The sequence below is a fragment of the Phaseolus vulgaris genome, chromosome 2, assembly GCF_000499845.2.
Source record: "Phaseolus vulgaris cultivar G19833 chromosome 2, P. vulgaris v2.0, whole genome shotgun sequence".
Taxonomy (NCBI): Eukaryota; Viridiplantae; Streptophyta; class Magnoliopsida; order Fabales; family Fabaceae; genus Phaseolus; species Phaseolus vulgaris.
In genome coordinates, this window is record NC_023758.2 from 45580738 (window position 1) to 45597777 (window position 17040).

A 17040-nucleotide genomic window follows, 5' to 3' on the forward strand; every position below is an offset into this window, starting at 1 on the left:
TGTTAGATTCTAAAAATTTATTTTAAAACTTCAATAAACGTTCCAGATTTTTCAAACTTTAATAAATAAATATAATTAATCTATTCATAAATAAATAATTAAAAACTATATCTTTTTAATATATTTTATAATTAAATTTTCTAAAATTTTGAAAGTGTAATTTTACATTACAAATATGTGTTCTAAAATTTTAAAATGTTATTTTAAAAACTCACTAAAATAACCTTGGAATATAAGAATTTCAACAACTAATCTTGGATAATAAGTATTTAATTCCTAGTTTTTTCTGTAGTTGTTTTATATAATTCCTAGTTTTTTTTTGTTACAAACTCATTTTTCAAAAAACTTGACTTATTTTGTGTTAACTTTTGATGTACTATATTTTATGTGCAATTTTAGTTTTAGTTATAATTGTTAATATTTAATTCTCATAATTTTGAAATATTTTAAATTAAGGTTTTTATTTTAAAATGCATCCAATAATTAATTTACTGTGAAAAGTGATAAAGTTAATTTCTCATCACAATATGTTCTTTGCAATCTCTGAAGCTCTCAAAACCAATAACACACATGGCTTTGAAGCCCACATGTGATAGGTAATGCAATTATTTATGATATATAAAGCAATGTTAAACATCAATTGTTATCGGACTAGATAATGGTGGCTTGTGATTCGAGTTAGGCTAATAAGATAATGAAAGAAATAATAATAGTGTTTTATTTAATGTTTTTTTTATATAATAGATATAAGTGTGATTCCTTGTTAAGACTGTTCATGACTTTTCTTAGATTTAAAAAATCTCAGAGAGCTTAAAATCATTTTTTCTTGTAGTGGACATATTTATTTTTTATATTATTATATACATAATAATAAAATTTAATAAATTAATTCACTTTTTTAATTAATTATTTTAAAATAATTTTCTAATTTATATTTTAACAAATTTTATAATTCCTATTCTATTTTTAAAAAAAGTTATCATAATTATAATAACAATAATAATGATCGATGTTGTTGGTAACTAAATAGTTAATTATTCATTATAATAAACTCATTCATTCTATATGTATGGTGAGAAAGAAAACAAAGAAACATTTTTTGTCTGCAAGAGTAGTATCCTCTGGAAAATTGTCGGTGAAGTTTTGATGAAAGTATTATTATAAACAGTTGTTAAATAGACTTTTCTCTTTTGAAATAATACAAAATTGAATGAAATGAGACCTCACCGTTCCTTCCTAACTCTTTCCTCGTCAAGATGTGATTGCCCAAGTCAACTTTCACGTCATATCTATTATAAATTACTTAACCCGATACACCAATTAAACCTAAATTATTATTTTTTTCGTAATGAATTGCATTTTAATATAATCTTTAATAAAGTTTAATTTAATATTTTATAAAAATATGTCTTTAAGTGTCTTAAAGGGACACTGATTATCTTATTTTTAAAATATAAATGAATTAATATGTTCTAAAAAGTAAGAAATTAATTGTGATTTTTTAATATTTACTTTAAATTGTAAAATTTTATTTTCAACCGGATAAAAAAATAGAAAAAATACATACAGACGTAACGCTACCAGAAACACACATATTAGACTCAAAAGTGATGTCCACTCTAAACCTTAAATTCTATTAATTTTGTCTTATATTTTCATATTTAGTTAAATAATAACATTTGTTACGCTAACACTAAATTTGAGAGCTATACTAATTTTTTTTGTATAATCGATCAAAACTATTGCTATTTTGAATGAGAAATGAAAACAGTGATAGCTTAGTGTTAGTAATCATCCAAATACTCCATACATTTATATTTTTGAAAAATAAAAAGTATAATAAATTTTATTGCTTTCGATATTAAAATACTTTTTATATATTTTTATATCATAATATATATATTAAATATTAGCTAAAAAGTAAAAATACAACTAATCACAGAGTAATTACTCGTTCTTGAATTTAATAATAAATAATTAAATAGAAATAGAAAAATTAAAAACTATTATGGTTAAAAAAAGGAGTCTCTTGCATAATTAATAAAAATGGAAAAAAAATTAATAATGTTTCTGATAAGGATCATAAATTTAATATTATAAAAAAAAAATTTAAAAATATGTTTCTTCTAATAATAAAACAAATAATTAAAATAATTTTTTATATTAAAAAACATATATATTAATTATTACAAACCTACCTTTTACAATTGTTTTTAGGAATATTAAAATTTTACAAATTATTTCCATTTGTGTGGTATGTAAACCCATTGGTTTTGATATTTTGCATTTTACTATTATATATGTAAAATATATTAGGTGAAATTTGACATTACAAATTACAAATACAAAAGGAAAGGAAGAGTGAAATAAATAAGAAAAATGAGAAGGGAAATAAAATAATTAAAATATACGCTCTCTTATAAGAAATGAAAATGAAAATATCCGCAAATTCCGAGAATTACTTTTTTTACAGCTTAGAAAATGTGGGATGTTATTTTTTGTGTTTTGATAGCTGAAAAGAAAAGATGTTATACATATTATAGGAGAGAGTCTATTCATCTTTAACCCATGCTTCACTTTTATCTGTCTTTTTTTTTAAACATTTTGACCCATTGGGTCTTGACGCATAAAAGAATAAAAAATAAATTTTTTATATAATTAACAGATTTTATTTTTAATTTGTTAATTATTATTTCAATATTTTTTATTTATTTTTTTTTATTATTATCTAGACATTATTAATGTTATCGAATTCAAGTCCTTCCAATAATAAAGAAGCTTTAACCACTACACTAGTTTTTTTGTCATATTATGATTTTTATTATTAATGTGGACACGTGAAAATTTTCTTAAATGGGTAGCTTAAATATAATTTAATAAAAATTATATTAAAACTTTCAAAAATTTAATTCATTTTATTTTAAATTTATACAACAAATAAATAAATTTAATAAAAAATTATATATAATTTATAAAAAAAATTCTTTAATTTATACAAAACAATTAAATTCAATTTATAGAACAAAAATAATTCATTTCATTTATACAACCAAAAGTTATTTTAAAATATATAAAAAATAATAATCTATATTGTTTAATTTATATATGACAAAATATAAATAAAATAAATAATATTAAAATAATAAAATATTTTATATAACATTTAAATAATTTAAATACATTTTTTCTTTTAGTCAATTAATTTTAAATCAAACACTTAATTAATTTAATAATTTTAATTTAACTAATTTATATTAAAAATTGATAAATTAAATAATTTATTATAATATTAAAGAAATAATTTTAAAATAAATACAAAAAAGAATTAAATATTAAAATATTTGTTATACATTAAATAAATTTAAATAAATAATTTTAAAATTCTAAAATATAAACATGCGTGGGCTGTGGTGGACGCATATGCGTGGGTCGTGGTCGACGCAAGCCGACGCATATGTGTGGGCCGCGGCCAACGCATATTGGACTTTTTAAAAAAAAATAAAATCCATAAGTGCGTCCATTTTGCGTTGAATGTCATTGTTGTGTGGATTTTTCGCCATTTTGACCGACGATAATAGCGTCGGCCCACACAAAAATTTGGAAGCTAATTGCTTGTTTTCTTGTAGTTATTATTTTTTTAATTATCTCTTGATCGTATTTATACTATTTATTATTGAGTCTATTAGATCTGTCACTTCAGATTTTTTTTTTATTAATTAATTTTTTACTTTGTAATTTATCTTCTAATATTTAATTAATTTTATTTATTGTATTTACGTGTCTTTTATTAATACTATCATAAATATGTCTTTCTACATAAGGTTTTCAATAATAAATTTTTCATTCTTTTTCTTCTTCCGACTTTTCAACATTTCGACACGGTCAGTTTAATGTCATTAAAAGCACGACTTTCAACAAAAATTAAAACAAAAATTCGAAATTAGTCATATGATTTTACTAAAACAAAAGATATAAAACAAAATTTGTGTATTTAAAATATGATACAGAAGTTGTGTTTTGAAAGCACAACTTACCCATACTATAATTTTTTAAAAATCTGTCTACATAGATAAATTTAAAAGAAAATATATCAGTTTGATAAAAAAATAATTGTGGTATTGCACTCGAGTATTTTGATCAGTCATGAATGTGTTAGACTCTTCCAAGTCAAGAGGTCTAGTTTACCTAGCATTGTGACTCTACGGAATTATGAGTTGGTCCCTATAAATTAAAAAAAGTGTTAATATTAGAAAAAATATAACAATTTTTTAACTTCAAATTTATGTAATGATTTATTATTAATAAATAAAATATTGATAAAATAATAAATATAAATATTTAGATGTAATTAATTATGAGTATATATTAACACCCTCTAACAGTAACACACATTTGACACTGCAGACATGACAGTGTGAGATTGCGTGCGAATGAGCGCCGCAAGCTTCAAAATAAGGTAAAAAAGAATATATTACATCGGTTCTTAGTAACAACCGGTGTAATATTTCTTTTTTACTCATAATGAACCATATTACACCGGTTAAGCCATATAACCGGTGTAATATATGACCCATATTATAAATAATATTTTTTTTTTCATAAAGAGTGGATGAGTCATAAACGTCACATAAGTAACCACTTACAGATACACAAGTAACCAGTTTTTCATGTGTTATGTAGAGGGACCTGTGGCTGGATAACCAATTCTAATAGGATTATTGCGTGTGCTATGGACTCTATATTATAATATAAAGTTAATGTCACATCTGCAATATCAGAAAATGAATTAATGTCAGAAAATGAATGTGAAGTTTGTGTTAGTAGGAGAGGAGAGGGTGTGTTATTAAAACATATTTCTTTAATTATTACGTAGGATGCCGAAAGTGTTGAAACGTCATCCTAAAACATGAGAATGAGTTTGACATGAAAGTTGTGAATTTTGAGCAATGAAGTTGGCTATATAAACACTTGCTACCATCATTACTTCAACACACAAATTAACACACTCATCTTTCTCTTGTGAAAATGATTACTCCCTCAATGCCCTTCTTCTTTCTAATCGCTCTATGCTTCACTTCTGCATATGCGGCAAGGTTTGATATCACAAACCGATGCCCTTACACTGTGTGGGCCGCGGCTGTGCCTGGCGGCGGTAGGATGCTAAACTCGGGTCAGTCATGGGCCTTGGACGTAGCCGCAGGAACCAAAGGGGCCCGCATTTGGGCCCGAACCGGGTGTAGCTTCGACGGTTCAGGGCGCGGTGGATGCACGACCGGGGACTGTGGCGGTGTTCTTGAGTGCACCGCATACGGTAGACCTCCCAACACCCTAGCGGAATACGCGCTGAACCAGTTCAACAATTTGGACTTCTTCGACATCTCCCTTGTAGACGGTTTCAACGTTCCGATGGAGTTTAGCCCAACGTCGAATGGATGCTCACGTGGCATAACATGCAATGCTGACATCAACGGACAGTGTCCCTCTGAGCTGAAGACTGACGGCGGTTGCAACAACCCATGCACTGTCTTCAAAACCGATGAATACTGTTGCAATTCTGGAAGCTGTTCTGCAACTACTTTTTCCAAATTCTTCAAGGATAGGTGCCCCGATGCTTATAGTTATCCCAAAGATGACCAAACCAGCACCTTCACATGCAACGGTGGAACTAACTATAAGGTTGTCTTTTGTCCTTGAACCAAACTTCACCTTCAAACCCGCCTTTTATATACCATAACTACTCCTCCACTACATATATGTATCACTCAAAATAAACAAAATAATTAAGACGTTCGCACTTTGGTGTGCCCTTCTATAACTACATGTGTTTGCACTTCTACCATTGAAATGGGTACTTTCTGAATAATTTCTTTTGGCTCCTCCTTCCAAACTATAACATTATAAGTATTAAATGTATACCAGTAATCTAATCAAGATGAGCTAGTATTAATTTCATTTTCTATTTGATATATTTATATTTATTAAAAAAATCATTCAATAGAAATCAATTTTAAAACTAAAAAATAATTAATTGTTATATTAACTAATTAGATACATCATAGACTAGAATTTTTTTAGTTTCTAAATTAGTTTTTATTATTGATAAACAGTTTCTAAATTTGTATTTAATTAGTTATCAAAGTTTTTGCTACCAAATTTAAAATCTAAATAATTGGTAGTTAAAACCTTGGGAACTAATTAGATACCAATTTAGAAACTATTTATCAATAATAAAAACTAATTTAGAAACTAATAAATTTTGTAATCTATAAAACAGTTTTTAATTTAGTCACTATATTAATTAATTATTTTTATTTATAAAATTAATTTTTATTTAGTAATTTTCTTATTGTTGTGACTAATCTATTTTATGTTTAAGTTAAAAGTACAAATATTCAGAGATGAATTTATTTTATATTTATGAATAATAATTTATACTATTAATAATGGATTCTTTTTATGCTAATGATGTTATAATAATTTTTTTTTATCCTAAAAAAGTGAAGGCAGCTAGGCATAGTGAGGTGTTGTCTTTTATTTAATATTATATCAAAATTTTAAAATTGATCAACCACATAACTAAATTCTCCCTACACTTCTATATAATTTTTAAATACTAAATATACCCTCTCTTTTTTGAAATAAATATCGGATTGGTCAATTTAGAATCTAAAACCAGATCCAATAATTATGGATCGGATTGTACAATCTAGTTTGTGTTTTAATTTTACAACTCTAGTTTGTGTTTTAATTTTACAACGATACACAATCGCATATATGGTTTGATGTTTTGGATTTACAAAATGAGGATACATTTAGTATTTAGAAATTATATGAATGTGTAGGAAGAATTTGTCAACCAAAATTAGTATGCAATTCTTGTGTAACGGTCCAACCCAACTCATTCTTGTGGACCAAATGAAGAAGGACCCAAAATGGGGAAAAGGGACGTTCGTAAGTAAATTCTCCCTCCACCACCTTCATATAAATTTTGAAAAGTCGATTTAACTTTTATTTATATTTAAATAATCTAAAATGAAGCATAATATCACATTTTTAAATAATCTCAATTGCACCCTCATACTCCATACCTCCTTTCTAACTGCAACACTTTCATGCTTCTCCAACTACAGTGTTTGAGAGGGAAGTTCCACCATTTGAGTGTGTGTAAGGGGATTTACGATAATATTTGTTGTATTTGACCTTCTCCAGTGCAAAGATATTTTTTTAAAAAAAAATTGTAATTCAATTTTGCACCTCACTGATTTTTTTATGGGTTTTGTGACTTTAAAAAATAAGTGAATGAAAACACAACCACCACGAGTAAAAAAAACTATAAAATTTATCTCAATCACTAACATCCACCACCAATTGCCACCATTTGAAAATAAAGAAGAATACACCACACTCATCACCATACTCATAAGGGTGTTGTTGGAATAAAAAAAATGGAGGTGAAGGAAGTGTAGGAAAAATTTAGCAAAAGGAATGGAATTTGGATTGAAAATTTGGATTTTCCACTTTTTAAAAAGCAAATTATCCCTCTACCTCTATACTTTTCCCCTCCACCTCTATATTAATTTTGAAAAGACAATTTTAACCTTTTTAAATATTTTAAATGACCCTACGTATAAAACATAACTTCACATTTCTAAATAACACCAACTGCACCCGTGCACCTCATACATCTCTTAAGCTTCCAACCACAACACTTACATTCTTCTCCACCCACAACCTTTGAGAAAACAATTCCATTGTTTTAGTGTGTGTGGATTGACAAGAAAATTTGTTATATTTGATATTTTCTAGTGCAAAGACATTTTTTTTTAGTTTTGTACTCCAATTTTTCATCTTGGTGATTTATTTTTTTTGAGTTTTTTGACTTTCAAAAAATAAAAAAATAAGTGAACGAAAACACAACCAACACTATTAAAAACACTACAAAACTTACCTTAACCATCATCCATCACAAGAAACCACCACTATTTGAAAATGAAGATGAAGACACCACACTTCCAACATACTCAGAATAATATTGTTGAAATTAAAAAATATATATAAAAATACTGAAAAAATGTATGAAAGTGGAGGGAGAATTTGATTCATTCCTTCTCATAGTAACTATTCAATATCTTATGAACTTTTTTAAACTACAACAAAATCAATAATTATAAATATTGATTTTTCTTATACAATTGCCCAAATTATGTCAAAATTCACAATAAAAGTGCCCTAATAAGAAAAGTAATATCAATAAAATTTAATTTAATTCATTTTTAGAAAACCATAATTTAAAACATTACTTTTATTTACAATATTTTCGACTGATAGTTTAATCAATTTCCATATTTTTATGCATGCATTCAACATTTAAGATTCAATTTGAACCCTAACTTAAGATTTTGGGGTAACATTTTTTCTTTGGCACCATATTTTTCGAACGGAATAGAGGGACAATAGTTTCATCAAGGAAATCTCATAGGTAAAGAGATTGCATGTAATCACACACTGAAGTTGGTGTTCTAAGATTTGTTGCTAACAAATTTGATAGCAAATCATCTCAACTTATTGTATTTATCATCCATAATATGGTATAAACTCTTAAGCTGTTCAAGGATTTTTGTTAAACTCTTGATATGGAATCAAAGTATTAACAATTTGGAATGTGGGTTGGATTGGATTCATGAATTTTGTTATATGTATGATTGACTTGTATTGTGAGAGATATTTTTGAAGTTCAAAACTCTATCACTAGTGATATAATAAGTTTTCACTCTCCCAATAATGCAAATAATATTCGATACAAAATATATGGCTAAAAAAGTTTAAGCAAGATAAAAAAACATATTAGTTAATGTTCTTATCTTTATTTTCCTCTCCGTCATGTATTTATAGTTGATGATTCAACTTTGTTACACAATATTTTATTATAATTTTGATAGTGTTGTTCTTTAATCTTGTCATGTATACTTACTTAATTTAACTTGATTATACATGCTCGAGTAATCTAATAACAGATTTTTTTTTTTACTTGTGTTATATAAAATTGAAAATAACGTGCATATATGACATCATAAATTATATTTGTGTTTTTCTTGTCATCATGCAGTATATAACATTATATAAAGTAGTCTTATACAGATAAAATAATGTATAAATATTTGTGAGTAAATAATAAAGTCATTGTCTATTTGGATGCATTGCAAGGGGCACTTCAATTTTTTCACGGGTACCACTAGTCAAGTCTATTTAAATGTTAGGAATAGTCTTTCCTAAATATAACTTTAATGTATTACCTTTAAATTGTTTTTTTTTAATGATAATGAAAGAGGACATATTTTTAAATTTTGAAATATTATAATTAATCGATAATTTTTGTAACATAAACCTTATTAACTACTAATTTCAACTTTGAAGAATAAATAAATACCCAACTCAATTTATGGGTATGAGTGTGGAAAGAGTAAAAGATGATGTCTATGGCTTAGACATTATAGGCTTTATGATAATCTAATAATAACACTAAGTAATTATAAATAATTACTTTAACAATGAATTTCAATTTTAAATCAGTAACTTGTATATATGTTAATTTGATATATATATATATATATATATATATATAATACCCAAAATAGACTTCAAGGGAAGACTAATACCAGACTTACACACCGTGTAGTAAAGGGAATTTAGCCCACGTCACTCAAATTCCCACTTTTAATTTCGCGTTGGGCATTTCAAAACTTCCCTCGAATTCGTTTTCTGGGAAAAAGATTTTTTATTTTAAATCTGGAAAGAGGAAGGAGAATTGAAAAAAAAATTTAAATTTATAATAAGAAAAAATAATTTAAAATAATTAATTGAAAATGTAAGAGAATAAATTTTAATTCAATTGGGAAAAAGGAAAATTAAAAAATTGAAATGTGGAAAGTTATGGTTATTTTAATATTGTTTTTGTAATATTATTTGAAAAAAAAGTACTATTAACAAATTTCTAAGTTTGGTTTTGGAGACAAAACTAGAAAATTGTGAAATAAAACTAATTTTAGATACCAAAATAATTCGTTATGTATTAACTAAATTAGAGATTATTTTATAAACTAACAAATATTAGTATATAAAGTAGTTTTTATTATTAATAAAAAATTATAAAATAATTTTCTAAATTGGTATTAGCTACTAAGATTTTATTAACTAACTACTTATATTCTAAATTAGTCTTTGTTAATCTGTTAGAGACTAATTTATAGTCTAAAATATTAGTAGCTAAAACTTTGATAGTTAATTTAGATATCAACTTAGAAACGACTTTATCAATTTTTATTAATAATAGAAAACTACTTTAGATATTCATATTTTTTTTTGTTTCTAACATCATATCTAAGTTAGTTAATATAGTGACTAATTATTTTTTATCTCTAAATTTGGTTGTTAATTAATGATTTTTTTAGTGAAAGTTGAGACTCGTAAGAAGGTTCTTGGAATAATTGGTGTTGGATAACCTCTAATATTTAAATTAGTAACTTTTAATTAAAAAAAATCAATTTATAGGTTTTATGGTCATCTAATAATAAAACTAAGTAACTATAAATAATTACTTGAATAATGAATTTCAGTTTTAAATAAGTTATTATTTTTGCATAATTATCATTTGTTCTTTTTCTATAAATCATTGAATTAAATTAAATCTTTTGAAAAATTATCATTTTGTAAATTATAAGTGATTGGGAATTGTTAGGATGTGCATTGATTGAGAATTTGTCTAGAATGAGGTATCATAACACTATTGATATATTGAAATAATATGGATGAAGATATTCATATGAATTAACCATGTCATACATTTTGAATTGATTAATATGTATATGTGGTTGTGTGGGATTCATAATGATAGTAGTATGACAGGTGCAAATCTCTGAGTCTGAATCATTGCACGGGTCTTCCAGAAGTATGGTCAAATGTATTAATATTAGTGGATTTTTGGCACGAATGAGATTGAATTATGTAAGTGAATTTTAACATAAATAATGTGAAATATGATATATTTAGAGACACTTTATTTTTTTAGTATATTTAGAATTAAGAAAGTGTGATGATTCATATATGAATTTGATTAAATGATTCAAATATAATTTCTTTAAAAAGTTTTAAAAATTTCTAGTTTATCTTACTTTTTTTTTGGTGTTGTTTTTTTTTTTTTTAAAGAAAATTGCAATGATGATGTGTTATATAGGATTAAAAGATATTACAGGTTATAGATTTTCACAGTGAAGATGATATTTTTTTTTCCTTTTGATTATTTTAATATTTTGTATTAATGATATATATTTAGAAATCTTGATATAAAGAGATAGTATTTTGTGATATAATAGTATGATAATGCAAATTTTATTTATATATTAAACTTCATATCATAGTAATTTAATAAGAGATAATACATTTATATATATATATATATATATATATATATATTTTGCTGCAATACCCATTTATACACACAAAACAAATACTCTTCTAGTCTTCTCTTATTGTTGTTTAAAAAATTAGTCTCTAAAGGGATTGTTGTTTAAAAAATTAGTCTGATGGCTCTATGTTTCACCTTCACAACTGCAGCATATGCCGCAAGGTTTCACATCACAACCCATTATTTTGTTAAGATCCAAGATTACAAATACTAATCATTAGATTTACTTACCACACTTTTTATAATGTATAATAAAATTTGAGTATAAATTTGTTAGAAAAGGTCATACTAATCACGTCATAAAAATTTATTAAACTATAATAGAATTTTACCACATGATAATAACAAAGAATACTGCAAAAAAATATGTTTTTAAATTTATAATAATCATATATTAAAACAAAATTTTGATAATATTTATTATTTTAAAAATTTAAAATTATATTTCTAAATTTTTATATAAACAAATTATAATTCTAATATTAAGAAAATCATATAAAAGATACATAATTTTACAACATTGCATAGACTGAAATTGATTAATTAATCAAAGTAGAAAGATTTCTTGATAATATGAGGTGTTGAAACTTTGGTGCAGTGCAGGATATATATATATATATATATATATATATATATATATATATATATATATATATATATATTTGAGTCTCTCCGTATGTAGTGGATTATTAACAACGCAATATACTTGCTTCTTTTTTCTTTTATTCTACTTGCTTGAATTTTCTTCTATATTACTTTACTATTAAGATAACAATGAACTTAAATATTTATGACAAGATGACTGAAAGAAAAGGAGAGGAAAAAAATGGGAAGAAAGAATATACGTATGTTTGGTGAAGGTCACTATATATAATTATTTTTCTATAAGGTAGGCAAGAAAAATATCCTTGGTCAATAGTTTGCTACAATCATGCCTCAATTCACGTTTCAATGTGCCCTTCTTCATTAATTTATAAGTTCACTTAACCAACTTTAAACTTCAAAAATTTAACTAAAACTATTTTGGTATAAGAACTGATTTTTAGTTTATTTATAGAAGTTACTTCAACTATGTTTTAATTTATTAGCATAAATTATTTTTTATTATTTCGTTTACAATATTTTTTATCTGTTAGTTTTTACAATTTTTTAAAATAAATGATCTGGTCTTCAATCCATAAAGAAATCTATTGAACACTATCTTCTAGAATAATATTTTCAAGAATCACCAAATTCTCATGAGTGATTTTATGTGCCAATGACTTTGATGTTCAAATTAGTATTTATAGGTTTCATTCTCAACTAGACATTTTCAATACTTATACGTTTTGATTTAATATATTTTGTAGTTTTTTATTCATATTTTCAGAACTATTCTCTTATTATTGTTACTATAAATATTAGTTAAGGTATAAATATAACACTTCACATTTCACAACAATTTATATAATACTATTAGTTGTGTTTAATTTTTTTTTTCATTATTATGACATATAATAAATAACTAACAGAAAAAAAGTTTGTAAAAAAATATTACATGGATTTTTATACAAATAACATTCTCTTAATAATATTAAATAACATCTACATAATTCATTAGTTTGTCAAATAAATTCCCTGTAAGAAATTACACTCAAGATAATTAAAATATAAGAACTTATGTTTATATTAAAAATAAGAATTTAATTTATCTGCACTAGTATAATTTTTCTTATATAAAGATCTAATCTGAATTCACTTTATTCTTACATTGTTTTTTTTTTAGAAAAAAAAAATCCTAATTAAGGCATTACTTTTTTAAAGAAGTTAATGACGTGACTGTATTGTTTCTAGATACATTATATACAAATATTTCATGGAGAAATACTTTCACAAATTTTACAATTTATATAATTAATGATATTTCACAAATTTTACAATTTATATAATTAATGATATTTCACAAATTTTACAATTTATATAATTAATAATATATTAACAATCATGCATCAAATACTGAAAAGAGAAACAACTTTATATTAAAATAAAAATAATTTTAAAATTATATTGATCAACCGTTGTATGTTATTTCAATTTGTAATTGTCAAAGTAAAATTTTATATAATTTATATTTTAGTTTGAAAAGTAATCATTCATACTTTCAAATACACCACTTTTTATTTTTATTTTATAATACATTAGGCTGACATTTCTCACATTTCATGGTATTGTTATATATAATTTGTTTTATCTTTATAATAACCTCTTTAGTTGTTTTAAAAACACTATACTAGTTGCATTTATGCCTTCTATTAACTCCTTAATTAGTTACAAAATATTATATTATGTATTGTTAAAATTGTTGTATATTAAAAAAACAGAGTATGTATAATTTAAAAAACTTTTAGGAGATATCAAAATAGTTTTATAACTATTTGAAATAAGAGTAACCTGAAACTAAAGAAAATAATATTTAAAAAAGTTACTATTATAAAGAAAAGCAATTAAAATTTTGCTTTTGAGAAGAGAAATATAGAAGATGAAAATAGAAAAATAAAATAAAAATAATAATAATAATAATTTAGTAGCATATAAGTTACAAATAATAAGAAAAAATATTTTAAAATAACGTAATTCGATTGATTAATAGAAGTGAGTAAATTTTTAAAAAATTATAAAAGACTGGTAAATCGTGTAAGAAAAATCTATTATTTCAATGTGAAGGAGTTGTGTTCCCGTTTAGATGAATTTAAAAAAAAATAAGTACTTAAAAAACGATTTTAAATTTTTGTTAACTGTTTGAAAGCATGATTTCTAATTTTGTTTATTTCTTTTGTTTTTTTTTTGTTTTTTTTTCATTTTCTATTTTCTATTTTCTTTTGGTTTTTATTTTATTTTTGTGAAATAACAAAAAATATATTTAACTTTTTATTGTTATTTATTTTTAAAATTATATATTTAATTATTTGTAATTGAATATAATTTAGATAATTTATTATTATAATTTAAATAAATATTTAATTAGTTTAAGTAATTAATTAATTAATTTATTTTGAAATTGTGTATTAATTATCTGTAATTGAATATAATTTAGATAATTTATTATATTTAAATAAATATTAGTTAATTTAAGTAATTAATTAATTTTTTAATTATTTTATTTTTGAAGCAATAATTTAATAATAATATATTAAAATTGAAAACCAAAAAAAATTTTAAAAAAAATGTGATACCAACCAGGTTCAGTTTTGAAATTTAAAAATTGTTTTTTGAAACACAACTTTTGATTTTAAAAAAATAAAACATGAAAACAAAAAGCGTGCTTCTAAACACAATTTCCTTAATTTAAAATTGCCCTTCCTCATATTATTTAAAAAAAAAATTATGAATGTAAAATACAAATCACATTCCTATCCGCCATCACCACATTCTAGTACTCTGCATTTTCTTTTCTGATTCTCCTCGAAACTGGGTCTGTTGTTTTTATATGATATATAATATTAATAAAATAATAAATATAAATATGTAGTTGTATTCAATTACGTAGCATGCTGAAACTGTTGAAATCAAATAACTAGTAAACGTCATCCTAAAACATCAGTAATGGAACTTGTGAATTTTCTGCAACGAAAGTTGGCTATATAAACACTTGCTACCATCATTACTTCAACACACAAATTAAAACACTCATCTTTCTCTTGTCAAAACGATGACTCCCTCAGTGCCCTTCTTCTTTCTAATTGCTCTATGCTTCACTTCTGCATATGCCGCAAGGTTTGACATCACAAACCGATGCTCTTACACTGTGTGGGCTGCGGCTGTGCCTGGCGGCGGTAGGATGCTAAACTCGGGCCAGTCATGGGCCCTGGACGTAGCCGCAGGAACCAAAGAGGCCCGCATTTGGGCCCGAACCGGATGCAACTTCGACGGTTCAGGCCGCGGTGGATGCAAGACTGGGGACTGTGGCGGTGTTCTTGAGTGCAACGCATACGGTACACCTCCTAACACCCTAGCGGAATACGCGCTGAACCAGTTCAACAATTTGGACTTCTTCGACATCTCCCTTGTAGACGGTTTCAACGTTCCGATGGAGTTTAGTCCAACGTCGAATGGATGCTCACGTGGCATAACATGCAATGCTGACATCAACGGACAGTGTCCCTCTGAGCTGAAGACTGACGGCGGTTGCAACAACCCATGCACTGTCTTCAAAACCGATGAATACTGTTGCAATTCTGGAAGCTGTTCTGCAACTACTTTTTCCAAATTCTTCAAGGATAGGTGCCCCGATGCTTATAGTTATCCCAAAGATGACCAAACCAGCACCTTCACATGCAACGGTGGAACTAACTATAAGGTTGTCTTTTGCCCTTGAACCAAACTGCCATAACTACTCCTCCACTACATATATGTATGCACTCAAAATAAACAAAATAATTAAATAAGACGTTCGCACTTTGGTGTGCCCTTCTATAACTACATGTGCTTGGACTTCTACCCATGAAATCGATACTTTCCAATCCTTATATCTACTTTCTGTATAAATTTCTTTTGGAACTCCTCCTTCCAAACTATAACATTACAACTATTATATGTATCCTTGGGTGATGTCTCCACTAGACAATGACTCTATTCTGCATTCTATAGTAGTATTAAAAAAATATTAAATAAAAATAATAATTAATTGTTATATTAATTAAATTAAATTTTGTTTTAAAGGTTAAAATAATTATTAATATCTAATTTAATTTTTAATACTGATAAATAATTTATAAATTGATATTTAATTAACTATTTAGTTATTAATTATTTAAATTTTAAAATTAATAGTTAAAATCTTGATAACTGAATATACATCAATTTATAAACTATTTATTAATAATAAAAATTAATTTAAATATCAATATTTTTTAATTTTAATATAATATCTATTTTAATTAATATAATAATTAATTAATTTTTACTTTAAAATTGATTTTTAGTTAATAATTTTATTATAAACACTCCTCCTTAATGATCATTTTGTTATCAATCAAATCATGAGCGAACGTTAATCGATATCAGCTATATTCACGACGTAATATTTTATTAACGATATTTTCACAAAATCCCCAATGATCAGAAAAGAGAATTCTTGTTCGACTCTTTTGCCCATAACATAATTTATACTATTAATAATGGATTCTCTTTATAAACTACTTTTTATATACAATTCTTCCTATTTTACTTTTTCCTCTTTAGATTTTGTAACTATTTTTTAACTCAAATGGCTACTCACAATAAAAGTAACTATTTACAATAAAAAAAATTAATAATGTTTTTTATAATTTTAACATATTTTTTTTTTAACATATAATACTTTCTTCAGCATGGCAACCAGAATAAGTGGTAAGTGGTACGAAACCTCTAGATGGCCGAGGGAGCATGAGGAGCCCAATAATGAAGGTGCAATATAACTCTTTCTTCCTGCACCTCCATAGGTTCTTCTGCCATCCCATACAAAATGTGAAAATGCATTTTTATACTTCATATGTCACCCGCATAGAGTAACTTCTGGATTATGTAATCTGGACACGTATTTGAAAAAAGACTTCTGGATT

At 25.1% G+C, this 17040-nt stretch overlaps 2 protein-coding genes across 2 annotated transcripts; both read left to right on the top strand.

Moving 5' to 3' along the window:
* Positions 1 to 4972: 4972 nt before the first annotated feature.
* On the top strand, positions 4973 to 5815 carry LOC137812606 (protein P21-like). Its single transcript, XM_068614716.1, has one exon. The coding sequence runs from the start codon at positions 5026 to 5028 to the stop codon at positions 5692 to 5694; it is 669 nt and encodes a 222-aa protein (XP_068470817.1). The 5' UTR covers positions 4973 to 5025; the 3' UTR covers positions 5695 to 5815.
* Positions 5816 to 15100: 9285 nt separating this feature from the next.
* LOC137812607 (protein P21-like) lies at positions 15101 to 15916 on the top strand. The gene has a single exon (XM_068614717.1). The coding sequence runs from the start codon at positions 15150 to 15152 to the stop codon at positions 15813 to 15815; it is 666 nt and encodes a 221-aa protein (XP_068470818.1). The 5' UTR covers positions 15101 to 15149; the 3' UTR covers positions 15816 to 15916.
* Positions 15917 to 17040: the final 1124 nt, after the last annotated feature.

Bases quoted from the DNA above. Each gene is read 5' to 3' on its own strand.
- LOC137812606 (XM_068614716.1), top strand. From the start codon at position 5,026: ATGATTACTCCCTCAATGCCCTTCTTCTTTCTAATCGCTCTATGCTTC.
- LOC137812607 (XM_068614717.1), top strand. From the start codon at position 15,150: ATGACTCCCTCAGTGCCCTTCTTCTTTCTAATTGCTCTATGCTTCACT.